This window comes from Scardinius erythrophthalmus, assembly GCF_964197995.2.
Source record: "Scardinius erythrophthalmus genome assembly, chromosome: 23".
Classification (NCBI taxonomy): Eukaryota; Metazoa; Chordata; class Actinopteri; order Cypriniformes; family Leuciscidae; genus Scardinius; species Scardinius erythrophthalmus.
In genome coordinates, this window is record NC_138243.1 from 23,377,476 (window position 1) to 23,390,785 (window position 13,310).

Below are 13,310 nucleotides of genomic sequence, written 5' to 3' on the forward strand. Positions count from 1 at the left end.
TGGGTTCGGCCATTTTGACGACCACCGCTGTTGTTTATTCTGAGCTCCTTTAACAAATCACTTACTCTGAGGGTCCGACGACAGCGGGATTGATAGTCGTGAGGGTTGCCATGGATACAAGACCAGCAGGCTCTGATCATATTGACTGTTGATGATAGCCGTAATTTCAAATAACAAGCTTTCCTGTGTTGTTCTAGAAGGATGATTGCCCCCATTATCATGACACATCTGCCGTGCTGAGATCTGTTTCACTGTTATCAATCAGATCCGGCATTCCTCCGGGTCTCTAATCCGTCTCAGTGGGTCACACAGACCCCTGCTTAACAGATATCAGCTCAGCAGGCGTATTAACTATGGATGACGTCAGCTCTCTGCTGTATGTTATTCACAAGGGCACAGCCTCCCTTCTTCAGAGACACATCACTAAGCTGCTACAGTTCCTGCGCTCGCTGGCGAACTGTGCCAGAGTCTGTGGCTATATTTAGTGCTGCCTGTTTGGTTTTAGGTGCAGATTAATGTGGAGAGATGAAAATGGGAGCGAGGGATATCCGAACCTCTCCGATGATGGATTTTATGGAGGAGCCCGCAGCCTGTGATGGAAGCTAAAGGTTTATCTTGCTGGCTGTAGTCGCTTCCTGGTGGATCTTTTGGTGTGAGCCTGCATCTCCTCTGCAGACAGACAGTAGGTAGGAAATAGATACATATTTGGGCACGTGAAGCACACTGCACATATATGATGATGTACGTCCGGCCACGCATTGAGTGAGGGAAAAATGTGCCCTTTAAAGAGTTTAAAACCTATCCTGTCTTTTTTGGAAGCCTTGTTTGTTAATGATCCTGATCCATTTAATGTCCAATGAGGGCCGTCCACATGTATGACTCATGCTGTGTCTATGCTTCGTGATCTAAAATAATACATTTAATACATAAATTATTTGAAAATCAAAGACAATTGTCAATCCCTCTTGCACTGATGTGATGTTAAAACCAATGAATACTGTAGAATCTATCAAAAGGTAAATAAATAAAATATATGTACATGTATCAAATTCAGTGTTGTTTTTTAAACAATGTGTTGAATTGAAATAAAGCTGAAATAAAATAAAATGGGAAACAAAGAATGAAAATTAGAAATGTTGTTTTGGCAACAAGTTGAAGTTCTGAAATAACTCAAATGAAACTAAATACATTATATAGAAATATTTTTTTAAATAAATAAAAGTGACAAAAGCACATACCAGATTACTAAAACTTAAACCAAAATGAAAGCTGAAAATATACAAATAAAAGCTAATTTAGATAGTAATAAAAACTATAATAGTCTAAATATTTCTAAAATAACTGCTCATATTAAATAAGACTTCATGGAATATTTGCACCCTTAAAAAAAAATACATTTTCACACTGCTGGACCATTTATAACACTAGTGAAAACAAAAATATTGATAAAATTATGTTCAGTTACAGTATGTAAACTATCCCTTATGAATATAAATAAATCTTAATGCAACTTTATACTATCCTTTTACTGAATAAAACATTTTGCTGTTCTGATGTAGGTCTTCAGGAGTGGGCCGCTGTTCGTCCTTTGACTTGAGGGGGATCGAGAGAGTGAGAGCAAGGCATTCTGGGAAGCCCAGCCAGTCCTGGATGTGGTTGAGTCTCAGCTATCAGCAGCCGAAGAAAAGTTTATCCAATGGTGCTCCTCTATATACTGAAGCTCACCTCCAGGGGCATCATGAGTGGATAAGGGGCGTGGCCGGAGGCGGTGCATAGGTCAAGGGGTGGAGCCACTGCAGTGGATGGGCAGAAGGGAGGTTCTGTAAACGATGACCAGCCTTTTCCGCCGGAGTAACGCGAACAGTAGCCATGGCAGCGGTACACGAGGAGGCGACGCTGCCTCAGGGGAGCTCAATAACAGGAGGCCTCCACGTCAGGTCCGGCGTCTGGAGTTTAGCCAGGCTATGGATGACTTTAAAACCATGTTCCCCAGCATGGAGCATGAGGTTATCGAGTGTGTCTTGAGGGCTAACCAAGGTGCTGTCGACTCCACCATTGACCAGCTCCTGCAGATGAGCTTGGATAGCCAAGCCACGGATGACAGCTCGGATTCTGAGGACAGCATTCCTGCAGAGGTTAGTCTAGAAACTTCTGTTTAGATCTGTTGAGACTAAAAGTTTGGCATTTTTAGATCTTGACGCACAAAAGAATCTTTCCTTCTAACCTGCAGATCCTGGGGAGAACGCTGGAGCCGGACAGCTCAGATGAGGAGCCTCCGCCCGTCTACGCTCCGCCCTCCTATGACATGCACATCTATGACAGAAAACATCCCGCAGATGTTCCATCCACACCACCACCAAGGCAAGAAGAACATCCAACCGGGTTTTCTGGTGGAAGAAATTACTACTAATAATAGTTTAATAGACTCAAATCTGTGAGAGACGTTGTCTGTGTTCACTTTGTTGCTTATGTTGGTTTGGCTGATCTACCTTTTAAGCCTTTCTTCTTCTTCTGAGACCAAATTTCTAAAATTTATTTTCAAGCTATTTGACCACCAATCTCGCCACAGACCTTCTGACTCTATGTGCCATATATTTTCTAAGTGATCTGATTTATGGAATTCCCATATCGGACTTTCAGGCAGGCCCAAATTCCCATAGACTTCCACTATATAATAAAGAGTCTCAAAGGCTTAATTCACCCAAAAATGAAAATTTTGTCAGTAATTACTCGCCGTCATGTTGTTCCAACCCCGTAAGACTTTTGTTCATCCTCGGAACACAAATTAAGATATTTGTGATGAAATCTGAGAGCTGGCTCACTCCTTCATAGGCTTGATATCTGCCTTCCCGGAAAAGTTAGTAAAGACATTGTTAAAATAGTCCAAGTGACTACAGTGGCTCAACCTTAAGTTTATCAAGCGACGAGAATACTTTTTGTGCGCAAAAATAACAACTTTATTCAACTACTCATTTTCTTCTGTGTGGGCCTCTGACGTGAGTTCACGAGAGCGCCACGACGTTTTTTTTTTTTTTGCACACAAAAGGTATTCTCGTCGCTTGATAAACTTAAGGATGAGCCGCTGTAGTCACTTGGACTATATTAACGATGTCTTTACTAACTTTTTTAGGCCGGCAGAATTAATTTTCATTTTTGGGTGAACAAACCCTTTAAGCTGACATATCACTAGCAAAGCCTAACCACTAGCATATGGCAACGTGCTAAAATATTTAATTTAAAGTTTAATGTGCCAGAATGCCTAACAAAATACAAAAATATGCTAAATTACGCTAGCCAAATGCTAAAACATTCTAGCAATGTGTTAAAACATGTTAACAATAACTAGTAACATGATGTCAATATATACTAGCAGCATGCTAAAGTATGTTAGCAACATGCTATCACTGCCTAGCTGGCTGTTTTTCTTAATGTATCTATATAACCATCAAACAAGACAAGGCTTTTGAAGCCAACCTCAATGTTTGTCCTGACGAACTTTACTTCTCTAGTTTAGTCTGCTGCTCGATTTAGTTTTAAAAACGGTTTAAATTTACACCTTGTTTTGCGAATAAACTGTTTTTATGTTTGCTGTTAGTTTGATGTTACTACATCGATCCATCAAAGTCTTGAAGATGACGTTTTACAGAGTGGTATTTACAGTAACTACGCATGAAATCCAAACTGACATCGCTAGCTATGTTTCCATTCAAAGTTGCTTCCTGAATTTATGCGGACAATTCGAATATCGCATAAAACGTTTGTGAATAAAGCGCTGTTTTCATTTCTCATGTGTTCAAGAGAACAAAAAATCTGGGAAACTAGCACTAATGAATAATAATAAAATTGAAAGTTGCTGCAAAGGGGGAAGCCACTGTCACTCTTTATGTCCTACATAAGAAATGACTTAATAATACAAGACGAAATACAAGGAATGCTGTCATGTCAGAGGTGGATGCCTGATGTTTGGGAACATAATCTTGTGAGACAGTTTTGTGAGGTAATAATACTAAATCATTTTAATGACAGACTTTGGCTCAGGCATTTCAGAATGACTAAAACAATGTACGCACGATTAATGCGATTGGTCCAATTGTTAGTCCAATTACATCTATTTTATTATTTTTTTTTTTGCACATCAAGGGTTTTATTTGGCAAATGTGTTTCCAGTTGTAATTTATGCACATGTCTTCTTATTGCATAAAAATGTATCCACCTCAATTGAGTGCACAATTTTTTATGCACATCTTGGCATTTCCATGCAGCGTTTTTTTTTTTTTTTTTTGAATGTGATAAAAAGTGTGGATGGAAACATAGCTATCTATTAGTGTGTGAACTCAATAAACAGCAGTGTCTTATAAATGATATAAGGATCCCATCAGGCCTTTCTAATTTCAGGTGTGTGTTTCAGAAGAAGAATTAGTTTTTTTTGTTTTGTTTTTTTTATCCTCCTCATTTTTCCAGGTTTGATGATTATCCCCCTCCTGGGCATCAGCAGGTCGGAAGATACAGGAACTGGAATCCACCGTTACTAGGCAACCTCCCCGATGACTTCCTGCGGATCCTGCCTCAACAGTCAGAGAGTATTCAGGTAGATTTACAAATTACTAGCATGCAAATCATGGCTAAATATCATGTGTTTACAATGACGGGCATTTAGATCCAGATTCAAAGATATTGATTTAGATTCAGATGCAGATTCAACAACCCTCCGTCCAGATTCACCAGATTTATATACAGTGACAATACAGTACATATAATAATTTGTAGCATTTTTTCAGGCACAATATCGTTCAATAAAATACACAAATATCATGAGTTTACAAAAACAAGCATTACATCTTGATTCTAAGACCTCCGTTAATGTCTAAATTCACTAGCTTTAAGGCCAGACAAAGCAAATCAATCATCTCATGGTTGATTTTTTTTTTTTAATGCCATTTCAGTAAAAAATGTCCTTGGTGAATTTTGTTCCCCCGTTCTCAGCGTTCTCAGAGCAGCTTGTCTCAGCCTTCCTCCTCCTCCTCTTCCTCCCTGTCATCCCTGACGCAGCTCTCGTCCAGCAGTGGTGCCCTGTCAGGCAGTGTTTGGTCATCTGAACAGGACAGGAAGTTGAAACAGTACTTGGAGGACGAGAGAATCGCCCTTTTCCTACAGAATCAGGAGTTCATGAAAGAGCTACAGCGTAACAGAGACTTCCTCATAGCTCTGGAGATAGGTACACACACACACACACACACATACATATGATATGTATGTGTATATATATATATATATATATATATATATATATATATATATATATATATATATATATATATATATATATATGATATGAGGACCTCAATGTGAATTTCACACAATGTGACGGAAGTGGCAACTGATTTTTTTGGGATATGACATTCAATAAAAAAAAATAACAAGGCCAAATAAATAAAAAAGTAAACAAACATGGATGGATATGCATGGATTAATCGCTCACATTTAGATCAATAATATGCATTTACAAAATAGGATGAATTTCATGTCGACTTTAAATTACAATTAAATTAAAATTATACTTCAATTTTACTCACTTATATTACTATATTAATATTCATGTATTTATATTTAATTAAATTCTAATTTAAATACAAGTTATGCTTACTATAGACTAAACCTAATTCAAATTTTTTAAGTGAATAAAGTGGATTTTTATTTTATTTTTTTATTCCAGAAACTAGTGGGCCATTTTTCAGATATTTTTCCACCCAAAAGCTGTATTGTAACTAGGTCAGAAACAACAGGAAAAAACACATTGTCACACAAACACTCATTTTTCAAACATACTTCACTTAGGATGAAATAATGTTTGGATTTCTCCATGTGAGGAAAATCTTTCATTCATGGTAAAGAATTCATAAACCAACATTGCAGTCAAGCATCTTTTTTGCAGTCTTTACCATTTTTTGGTGCCAGATTTCTTCGTCACCTTTCCTGCTTTTTGTAATGATTTCTAATATGAAAAGCGCCATACAAATAAAAAGAAAATAAATGTAATCAAGTACTACATTTTGTACTTTATTCCCTTCTCATTGCAAAAAGATTTGCAATGTTTTTCATTCTCATATTTGTAAACCATCGCTTCTGTCATTCTGCTAAAATGCATTTTGAATTAACCCCTGGTGTGTGTGTGTGAACAGCTTTCATTCCTAACACACAGTGTGCAGTGTTGTGTTGTTCAGTCCACCGTCTCCACTCACTCTGGAGCGGCTGATCTTCACCTGCCCTCAGTGACCCTGTTGCCTGCTGTGTTTTAGATCGTCAGAGGTGCGGGAAAACAAAGTGTGGTCATTCATCCGCTTGCACAGAGAACTCCACCGAAGGTAGATTCCCTTCATCTTCATCCATCAGCCACACGCTCTGCCACACATACACGGACAGGAAGCTTCATCAGAACCTGTTTGTGCCGCCACATAAATCATAACACTCAGATAATGGCCTACATGGGTCATATTCTCCACTATTATGCTACCTATTAGGCTTTTTTGCGTTAAAAAGGTCTGTAAAGTCACTCTAAAGGGATTTATTCTCAGTGCGCACTGTTTCTGAACTCCCTGAAATGCCTCGATTATAGTCTTGAGTTTTCTTCCAGGAACGTACACGTCACAATATTCCTCATTTAAGTAATTCCCACCCAAGGCATACGCAAAAGGGGCACGGCCTGGTTGAGTTGCGTTAGTAGTGTGTTGAAACTCACGGTTATAGTAAGGGGCGTGACATTTCCAAAACAAGTGGTTGACCAATCAGCCAAGCAATCAGATCAAGTGGCACTTACTTGGAAGGAGGGGCTTCATAGAGTTTAACAGCCCCCCCCCCCCCCTTGGTATTTTTTCCATTAATTCTTCCCATATGCGTTTAAAAAAAAAAAAGTAATGCTAAAGAGTTATAAGCCATGAACCAAGCCAATCAGCTACGAGGTGAATCATAACATTACAAACTGATTTGAAGCAAAAAAGTTTTAGAAAATCAGAAGCAAATACCATGGAGAAACGACCTTGTAGCTCATTGTAGGTCTGTCTTTAAAGGCTTGTAAGATATTGTTCAAAATCAATTTCCTGATGAAGAAAATTTATATTTGTACTTGCGGAAACCGTCTGTTGCTCTCTATAGAGCTGAACAAAGCATTACTGACAGACCGGGAAGGGAGGTGCTGCTACAATGTAAAATATGTGTAAAAAGAAAAAAATTGTTTGGTTGTTTTTGCTACTGTACCTTTAAAGAAGAGTTCAAGAAATCAAGAGTTCAGTCATCATTTACTCAACCTTCTTTACAAACAAATGTTGACATGCTCATGTCTAACTCTTGATGTAGGTGATAACTGTGGCTCGGGGTCTGAGGAGGCCTGTTCATCTGTCTCTGATGATGCCTTATTCCTGGAGAAACTCAAGCACATGGGCAAATGTAAGAGAACGCAGACCTAAAGCGTAAAACTTATCAAATTGCTTAAGCTCTCACCCCCTTCTGACCACTGTATTATTGCCCACAGCTACAAGGAAGAAGCTTTTTGAAATTGCTAGATCATTCTCGGAGAAGACCAGAAGGAAGAAGTCCAAAAAGCGAGCTCTGCCCAAACATCAGTCATATCCTCATATGTCCAGCCCAGACAGTCGCTGCCTGAAGTTAGCATCTATGTATGTTGTGTAAAGGTGGTGTTCATACATTTGTATTTCTGGGTCTTTCTTAGCCTAGCTGTTAGCTTCATGCTAATGTGTGTGTTTGAATATGATTATTTGATCATGTAGCCTATTGTACGAATGCCCAAAGTTAAAAGTGCTAGTTTTCACATTCATCTTAGAATTAGCTAGTATGTTTGTAGTATTAAACCTGTAGTGTGTTTGTTCCTTGACTTCCTCTCAGTCTGGGCTCTGCAAACTCTACCATCAATCTCCTGGATGAAATAGAGGGGCCGCTGTCAGGTAAATATTCTCCTTATCTCAATGTAGTGGCACTCCATGGATGCATAATATTTGGTGAAACCTTGTAAAGTGAATATGTGTATGTGTTTGGAAGCTGAGGACAACAACCAACTCAAGAGGCTTTCAGGAAGAGAGGAAAGGGAGGAATCGAAGGAAGTGATGTCATGGTAAGTGCACACATACACGCTAAACACCATCAAAGATTTAGATAATTGGTATTAAATGTATTTATACATAATAATAAGTTAATATATAAAATGTTAAATATATTTATGTCCACCTTAGCATAAATTACAGCTATATAATAAAATGTTTATTACTTTACCCCTTTTGAAATTCTCAGAAAGTTGTTCATTTTTGTTAAGTGACACATTTTTCTTTTTAAAATTTCTTTGATGATCACTACACTTTAGATTTAGATAATTGCTATTAAAGTTATAACAATATATTTTTTATTTTGATCAAAAATTTGGGGTCAGTCAGATTTTGTAATGTTTTTGAAAGCCTCTTATGCTCACCAAGGCTGCATTTTTTGATCGAAAATACTGTAAAAATAGTAATAGTTATTTAAAATAACTTTTTCTATTTTTAGATATTTTAAAATGTAATTTATTCCAATGCTCTCGGATTCAGTATATCATAATCCTTCAGAAATCATTCTAACATGCTGATTTGCTGCTCAAAATAATAATTTATTATTACAAATGTTGAAAACAGTTATGCTCATTCATATTTTTTGTGGAAACTGTGATTAATTTTTTTCAGGATTTTTTCTGAAATAGTTCAACACAGCAAATGTTTCAACTGAAAATGCAACTTTCAATGACTTCTGCAGTCTCAAAATTGTTCAACCCCCTGAATAGAATCCCTCACAACAGCACAAATCTGCAAAAACAGGTGTTGTCTCAAGCACACCTGATGAAACTAATCAAGGGCTTCATTAGTTGCGCCAGGTATGCCTGAGCTAGAACACAAGAAATATATGAACTGGCTAGGTTTGATTGAGAGACATATTTCTAACATGCAGTCAAATGTGACAAAGCCAAAAGAGTGGTCCAAAAAGATAAGAGAAGATATCATCACCCTTCACAAACAAGGAACAGGATATAAAAAGATAAGTTCAAAAGTTCAAAGTGAAAGGAACAGTGGTTTCACTACCTGGACAGGGCAGAAAAAGGAAGATATTAATGGCTGCAACCAGATTTCTGAGAATGCAGGTTCAGAAAAACCCTCGAGTGACTGCAAAAGACCTGCAGCAAGACTTGGTGGCTGAAGTGTGAAGTGTGAAGAGTGACTGAAGTTTCAGCTTGCACAGAAAGTCACGTATTAACACATGCGGTTTTCATGTCAACTCCAAGACGTACACCACTACTGACCCAAAAGCACATGAAAAGTGCTCATAATCATATAAATAAGCCACAGAAGTTTTGAGATTCTGTTCTGTGAAGCAATGAAACATTTCAGAACTTTTCAGCCCTTTGGATCAGTGGTATGTCTGGAGAAAGAAGAATGAAGCATTTGCTGAAAAGAACACTTTATTTACAGTTCAGCATCATGGGGCTCGGTGATGCTCTGGGGCTGCTTTGGATCCTCTGGCACTGGAAACCTGCAGCGTGTGGAAGGCAAGATGGATTCATGAAGTATCAGGAAATCCTATAGAACCCCTAACTGAACCCCATAGAAAATCTCTGGTGGGATTTGAGTACCTGGTATTGGTAGTACCTGGATGGGAGACCTCCTGGGAAAACTAGGTTGCTGCTGGAGGTGTTAATGAGGAGGTGCCTGTGGTCTGTTTGGGACAGGGACACTATACTGTCAAAAAGCACCGTTTGAGACGTTAAACCTAGGTCCTGACTATCTGTGGACATTAAAAATGTGTAACCCCGGAATCCTTGCCAAATTTGCCCATTGTCCCCCATCCATCACAGCCTCCTAATCGTCCCTATATATATACTGATTGGCTTCATCACTCTGTGTCCTCTTCACCAATAAGCTGGTGTGTGGTGGGCGTTCTGACGCAGGTGGATACTGAACATTGGTGGTGGTTGAGGATATTCCCCCCTTCTATGTAAAGCGCTTTGAGTGCTGAGAAAAGCGCTGTATAAATGTAACAAATTCTGGGTTGAATAATTTTGAGACTGCAGAATTCATTAAAAGTTGCATTTTCAGTTGAATTTGAGGAAAACACTTGAAACATTTGCTGTGTTGAGCTATTTCAATTACTTGTGTTTGATTTGTTCATTGCAAACAGCTGAATGTCTACATTTTTGCCAATAAACCTGATTTGCAATGGGGGTTGAATCGTTTCGATTACAACGGTGTATTTGTATTTTTACACTTTCGATATATTAAAGAATCCTGAAAACATTATTTAAATATATATATATATATATGTATGTATATATATATATATATATATATATACATGTATATGTATGTATATATATATATGTGTGTGTGTACGTATATATATATATATATATATATATATATATATATATATATGTGTGTGTGTGTATGTGTATATATGTATGTATGTGTATATATATATACACTCACCTAAAGGATTATTAGGAACACCATACTAATACTGTGTTTGACCCCCTTTCGCCTTCAGAACTGCCTTAATTCCACGTGGCCTTGATTCAACAAGGTGCTGAAAGCATTCTTTAGAAATGTTGGCCCATATTGATAGGATAGCATCTTGCAGTTGATGGAGATTTGTGGGATGCACATCCAGGGCACGAAGCTCCCGTTCCACCACATCCCAAAGATGCTCTATTGGGTTGAGATCTGGTGACTGTGGGGGCCATTTTAGTACAGTGAACTCATTGTCATCATGTTCAAGAAACCAATTTGAAATGATTAGAGCTTTGTGACATGGTGCATTATCCTGCTGGAATTAGCCATCAGAGGATGGGTACATGGTGGTCATAAACGGATGGACATGGTCAGAAACAATGCTCAGGTAGGCCGTGGCATTTAATCGATGCCCAACTGGCACTAAGGGGCCTAAAGTGTGCCAAGAAAACATCCCCCACACCATTACACCACCACCACCAGCCTGCACAGTGGGAACAAGGCATGATGGATCCATGTTCTCATTATGTTTACGCCAAATTCTGACTCTACCATCTGAATGTCTCAACAGAAATCGAGACTCATCAGACCAGGCAAAATTTTTTCCAGTCTTCAACTGTCCAATTTTGGTGAGCTCGTGCAAATTGTAGCCTCTTTTTCCTATTTGTAGTGGAGATGAGTGGTACCCGGTGAGGTCTTCTGCTGTTGTAGCCCATCCGCCTCAAGGTTGTGCGTGTTGTGGCTTCACAAATGCTTTGCTGCATACCTCGGTTGTATCGAGTGGTTATTTCAGTTAAAGTTGCTCTTCTATCAGCTTGAATCAGTTTGCCCATTCTCCTGTGACCTCTAGCATCAACAAGGCATTTTCGCCCACAGGACTGCCGCATACTGGATGTTTTTCCCTTTTCACACCATTCTTTGTAAACCCTAGAAATGCTTGTGTGTGGAAATCCCAGTAACTGAGCAGATTGTGAAATAAATCGGCCCGTCTGGCACCAACAACCATGCCACGCTCAAAATTGCTTAAATCACCTTTCTTTCCCATTCTGACATTCAGTTTGGAGTTCAGGAGATTGTCTTGACCAGGACCACACCCCTAAATGCATTGAAGCAACTGCCATGTGATTGGTTGATTAGATAATTGCATTGGTGTTCCTAATAATCCTTTAGGGGTGTGTGTTTATATATGTATGACATGTTTTTGTATGATCTTTTACAGATGGATAGTGGCCCGAGCAGCCAATTTTCTCTGCATTTAGAAGCTAAAGCATCATGAAGATCAAGATTTTACTCATTAGTTTCCTGCAATGCTTAATTAAACCTGAGCCATGAAATCATCGTAGTTCTATTGTTTGTAACATTCTGATTCAACAGTCTCTCTTGTAGTTTCTGTCTGGCATGCGGTGTAGCAGGTCAGGTGGTGTTAAGAAGACTGCTTTGTCGGGTCGGTGCTCACGCTGTGCTAGGACTCAGGAGTCAGAACATCCACAAGCACAAAACCCCATTAGTCAGCTTGATAAGAAAATCTGTGTTTATCTCAGGAGAATTTAAATGGCACAGAGCCCATGCCATGTTTTAGAGATAATGCTCTTTCCATTTCTTATGATCTTATTTGATAGATAAGATATAACTTTGATACCTGGGTGATTAATTTAAAATTAGTTCTCAGATTTAGTTGCAATGTTGATATGTTTTTCAACCAGCTCACTATCTAAAATCATGCTTCAAGACTTCATTTCACCATTCATTCCTGAATTGAACATTCATGATTTTATTCTTAGTGTGTGAAGTAAGATCTGGTTGTGTGTATTTACGGTGGGATAGTACATATTAAAACTAAATTGTAATAATTTTCAAAGTTTAGGGCTGTTTGCTCACTGTAAATTGCTATTAATTTTCAAATGATCATTTTGTTTGTTATTAAATAAATTACATTATGAAACCAACACGTCCATGTTTGTTTTTATTATTAAACAGTTGCCAGAACATTAAAAGTTTCAGTATAAAGCTTTTCATATGCACAAATTTACTCAGGAGTCAAATATTTAGGATGTAAAATGGTTTTGTACATTTGTTTTGTTTGTTACGGCTGAATCTGATTCTGTATTTCCTGTAAGAACCAGTAGAGGACGCCACGACACTTCTTTAACCCAATGTTTAAGAAGTAAAGCTAAAACGGTCTTACTGAGAAGTCTAGTTTAATGGCGAAGTAATTGTAACTCGTTACTTATAGACATGTAAACTCTTAGGAAGGATGTCATTTAAAGGGATAGTTCACTTTAAAATGAAAATTCTGTCAGTTACAAGTTGTTCCAAAGCTGTATGAGTTTCTTTCTTTTGAACACAAAAGAAGATACGGATGGAAAAATCAACAGTAACAAACCACAGTAAATGTATATATACATGCATAGATTAAATATAGGCCTGAAGTTATTGATAGAAATGCATGTACCTAATTTAGTTTAAATTAATTTTGGTATATTGATGAACTCGATGGTTTGTAACACTATTTTTCCTGCGCCATCATATTTGACCTAGATCAGGTAGCCTATTAGAAATGATTATGACAAACAAGCTTACGCTGTGGAATTTGCTGTAACTGTCCAGTAGATGGGGCTATACACCAGTTCTCCTGCTCAATGTTTGTTCATCTCAAACTGGTTTTTATTTTTCATTCGCAATCTGTCATTTCTGTGATAGTTGACCATTATTGTTGTGTTTCTAGAAACAGCCTAAATACATGTAGGGCCTGGGAGAGAGAGGTAGCTGTGGGTG

At 38.1% G+C, this 13,310-nt stretch overlaps 1 protein-coding gene across 6 annotated transcripts; it reads left to right on the top strand.

The window, feature by feature from the left end:
- The first annotated feature begins 507 nt into the window (after positions 1–507).
- On the top strand, positions 508–12,479 carry cuedc1a (CUE domain containing 1a). 6 transcript variants are annotated; one of them, XM_081354564.1, is made up of 11 exons: positions 508–682; positions 1,560–2,135; positions 2,231–2,361; positions 4,462–4,588; positions 4,984–5,215; positions 6,297–6,362; positions 7,351–7,440; positions 7,526–7,670; positions 7,897–7,955; positions 8,050–8,122; positions 11,755–12,479. In XM_081354564.1, coding segments are annotated over exons 2-11 (1,230 nt in total). In that variant the 5' UTR covers positions 508–682; positions 1,560–1,829; the 3' UTR covers positions 11,756–12,479. The 6 variants fall into 6 exon arrangements, with proteins under 6 accessions (XP_081210690.1, XP_081210689.1, XP_081210687.1 ...); XM_081354563.1 differs by having other exon boundaries at positions 518–686; XM_081354561.1 differs by lacking the exon at positions 11,755–12,479 and having other exon boundaries at positions 518–686; positions 8,050–10,310.
- Positions 12,480–13,310: the final 831 nt, after the last annotated feature.

Bases quoted from the DNA above. Each gene is read 5' to 3' on its own strand.
- cuedc1a (XM_081354561.1), top strand. From the start codon at position 1,830: ATGACCAGCCTTTTCCGCCGGAGTAACGCGAACAGTAGCCATGGCAGC. The intron at 2,136-2,230 runs GTTAGTCTAGAA...TCTAACCTGCAG, and splicing joins AGGACAGCATTCCTGCAGAG to ATCCTGGGGAGAACGCTGGA. The intron at 7,956-8,049 runs GTAAATATTCTC...TGTGTTTGGAAG, and splicing joins AATAGAGGGGCCGCTGTCAG to CTGAGGACAACAACCAACTC.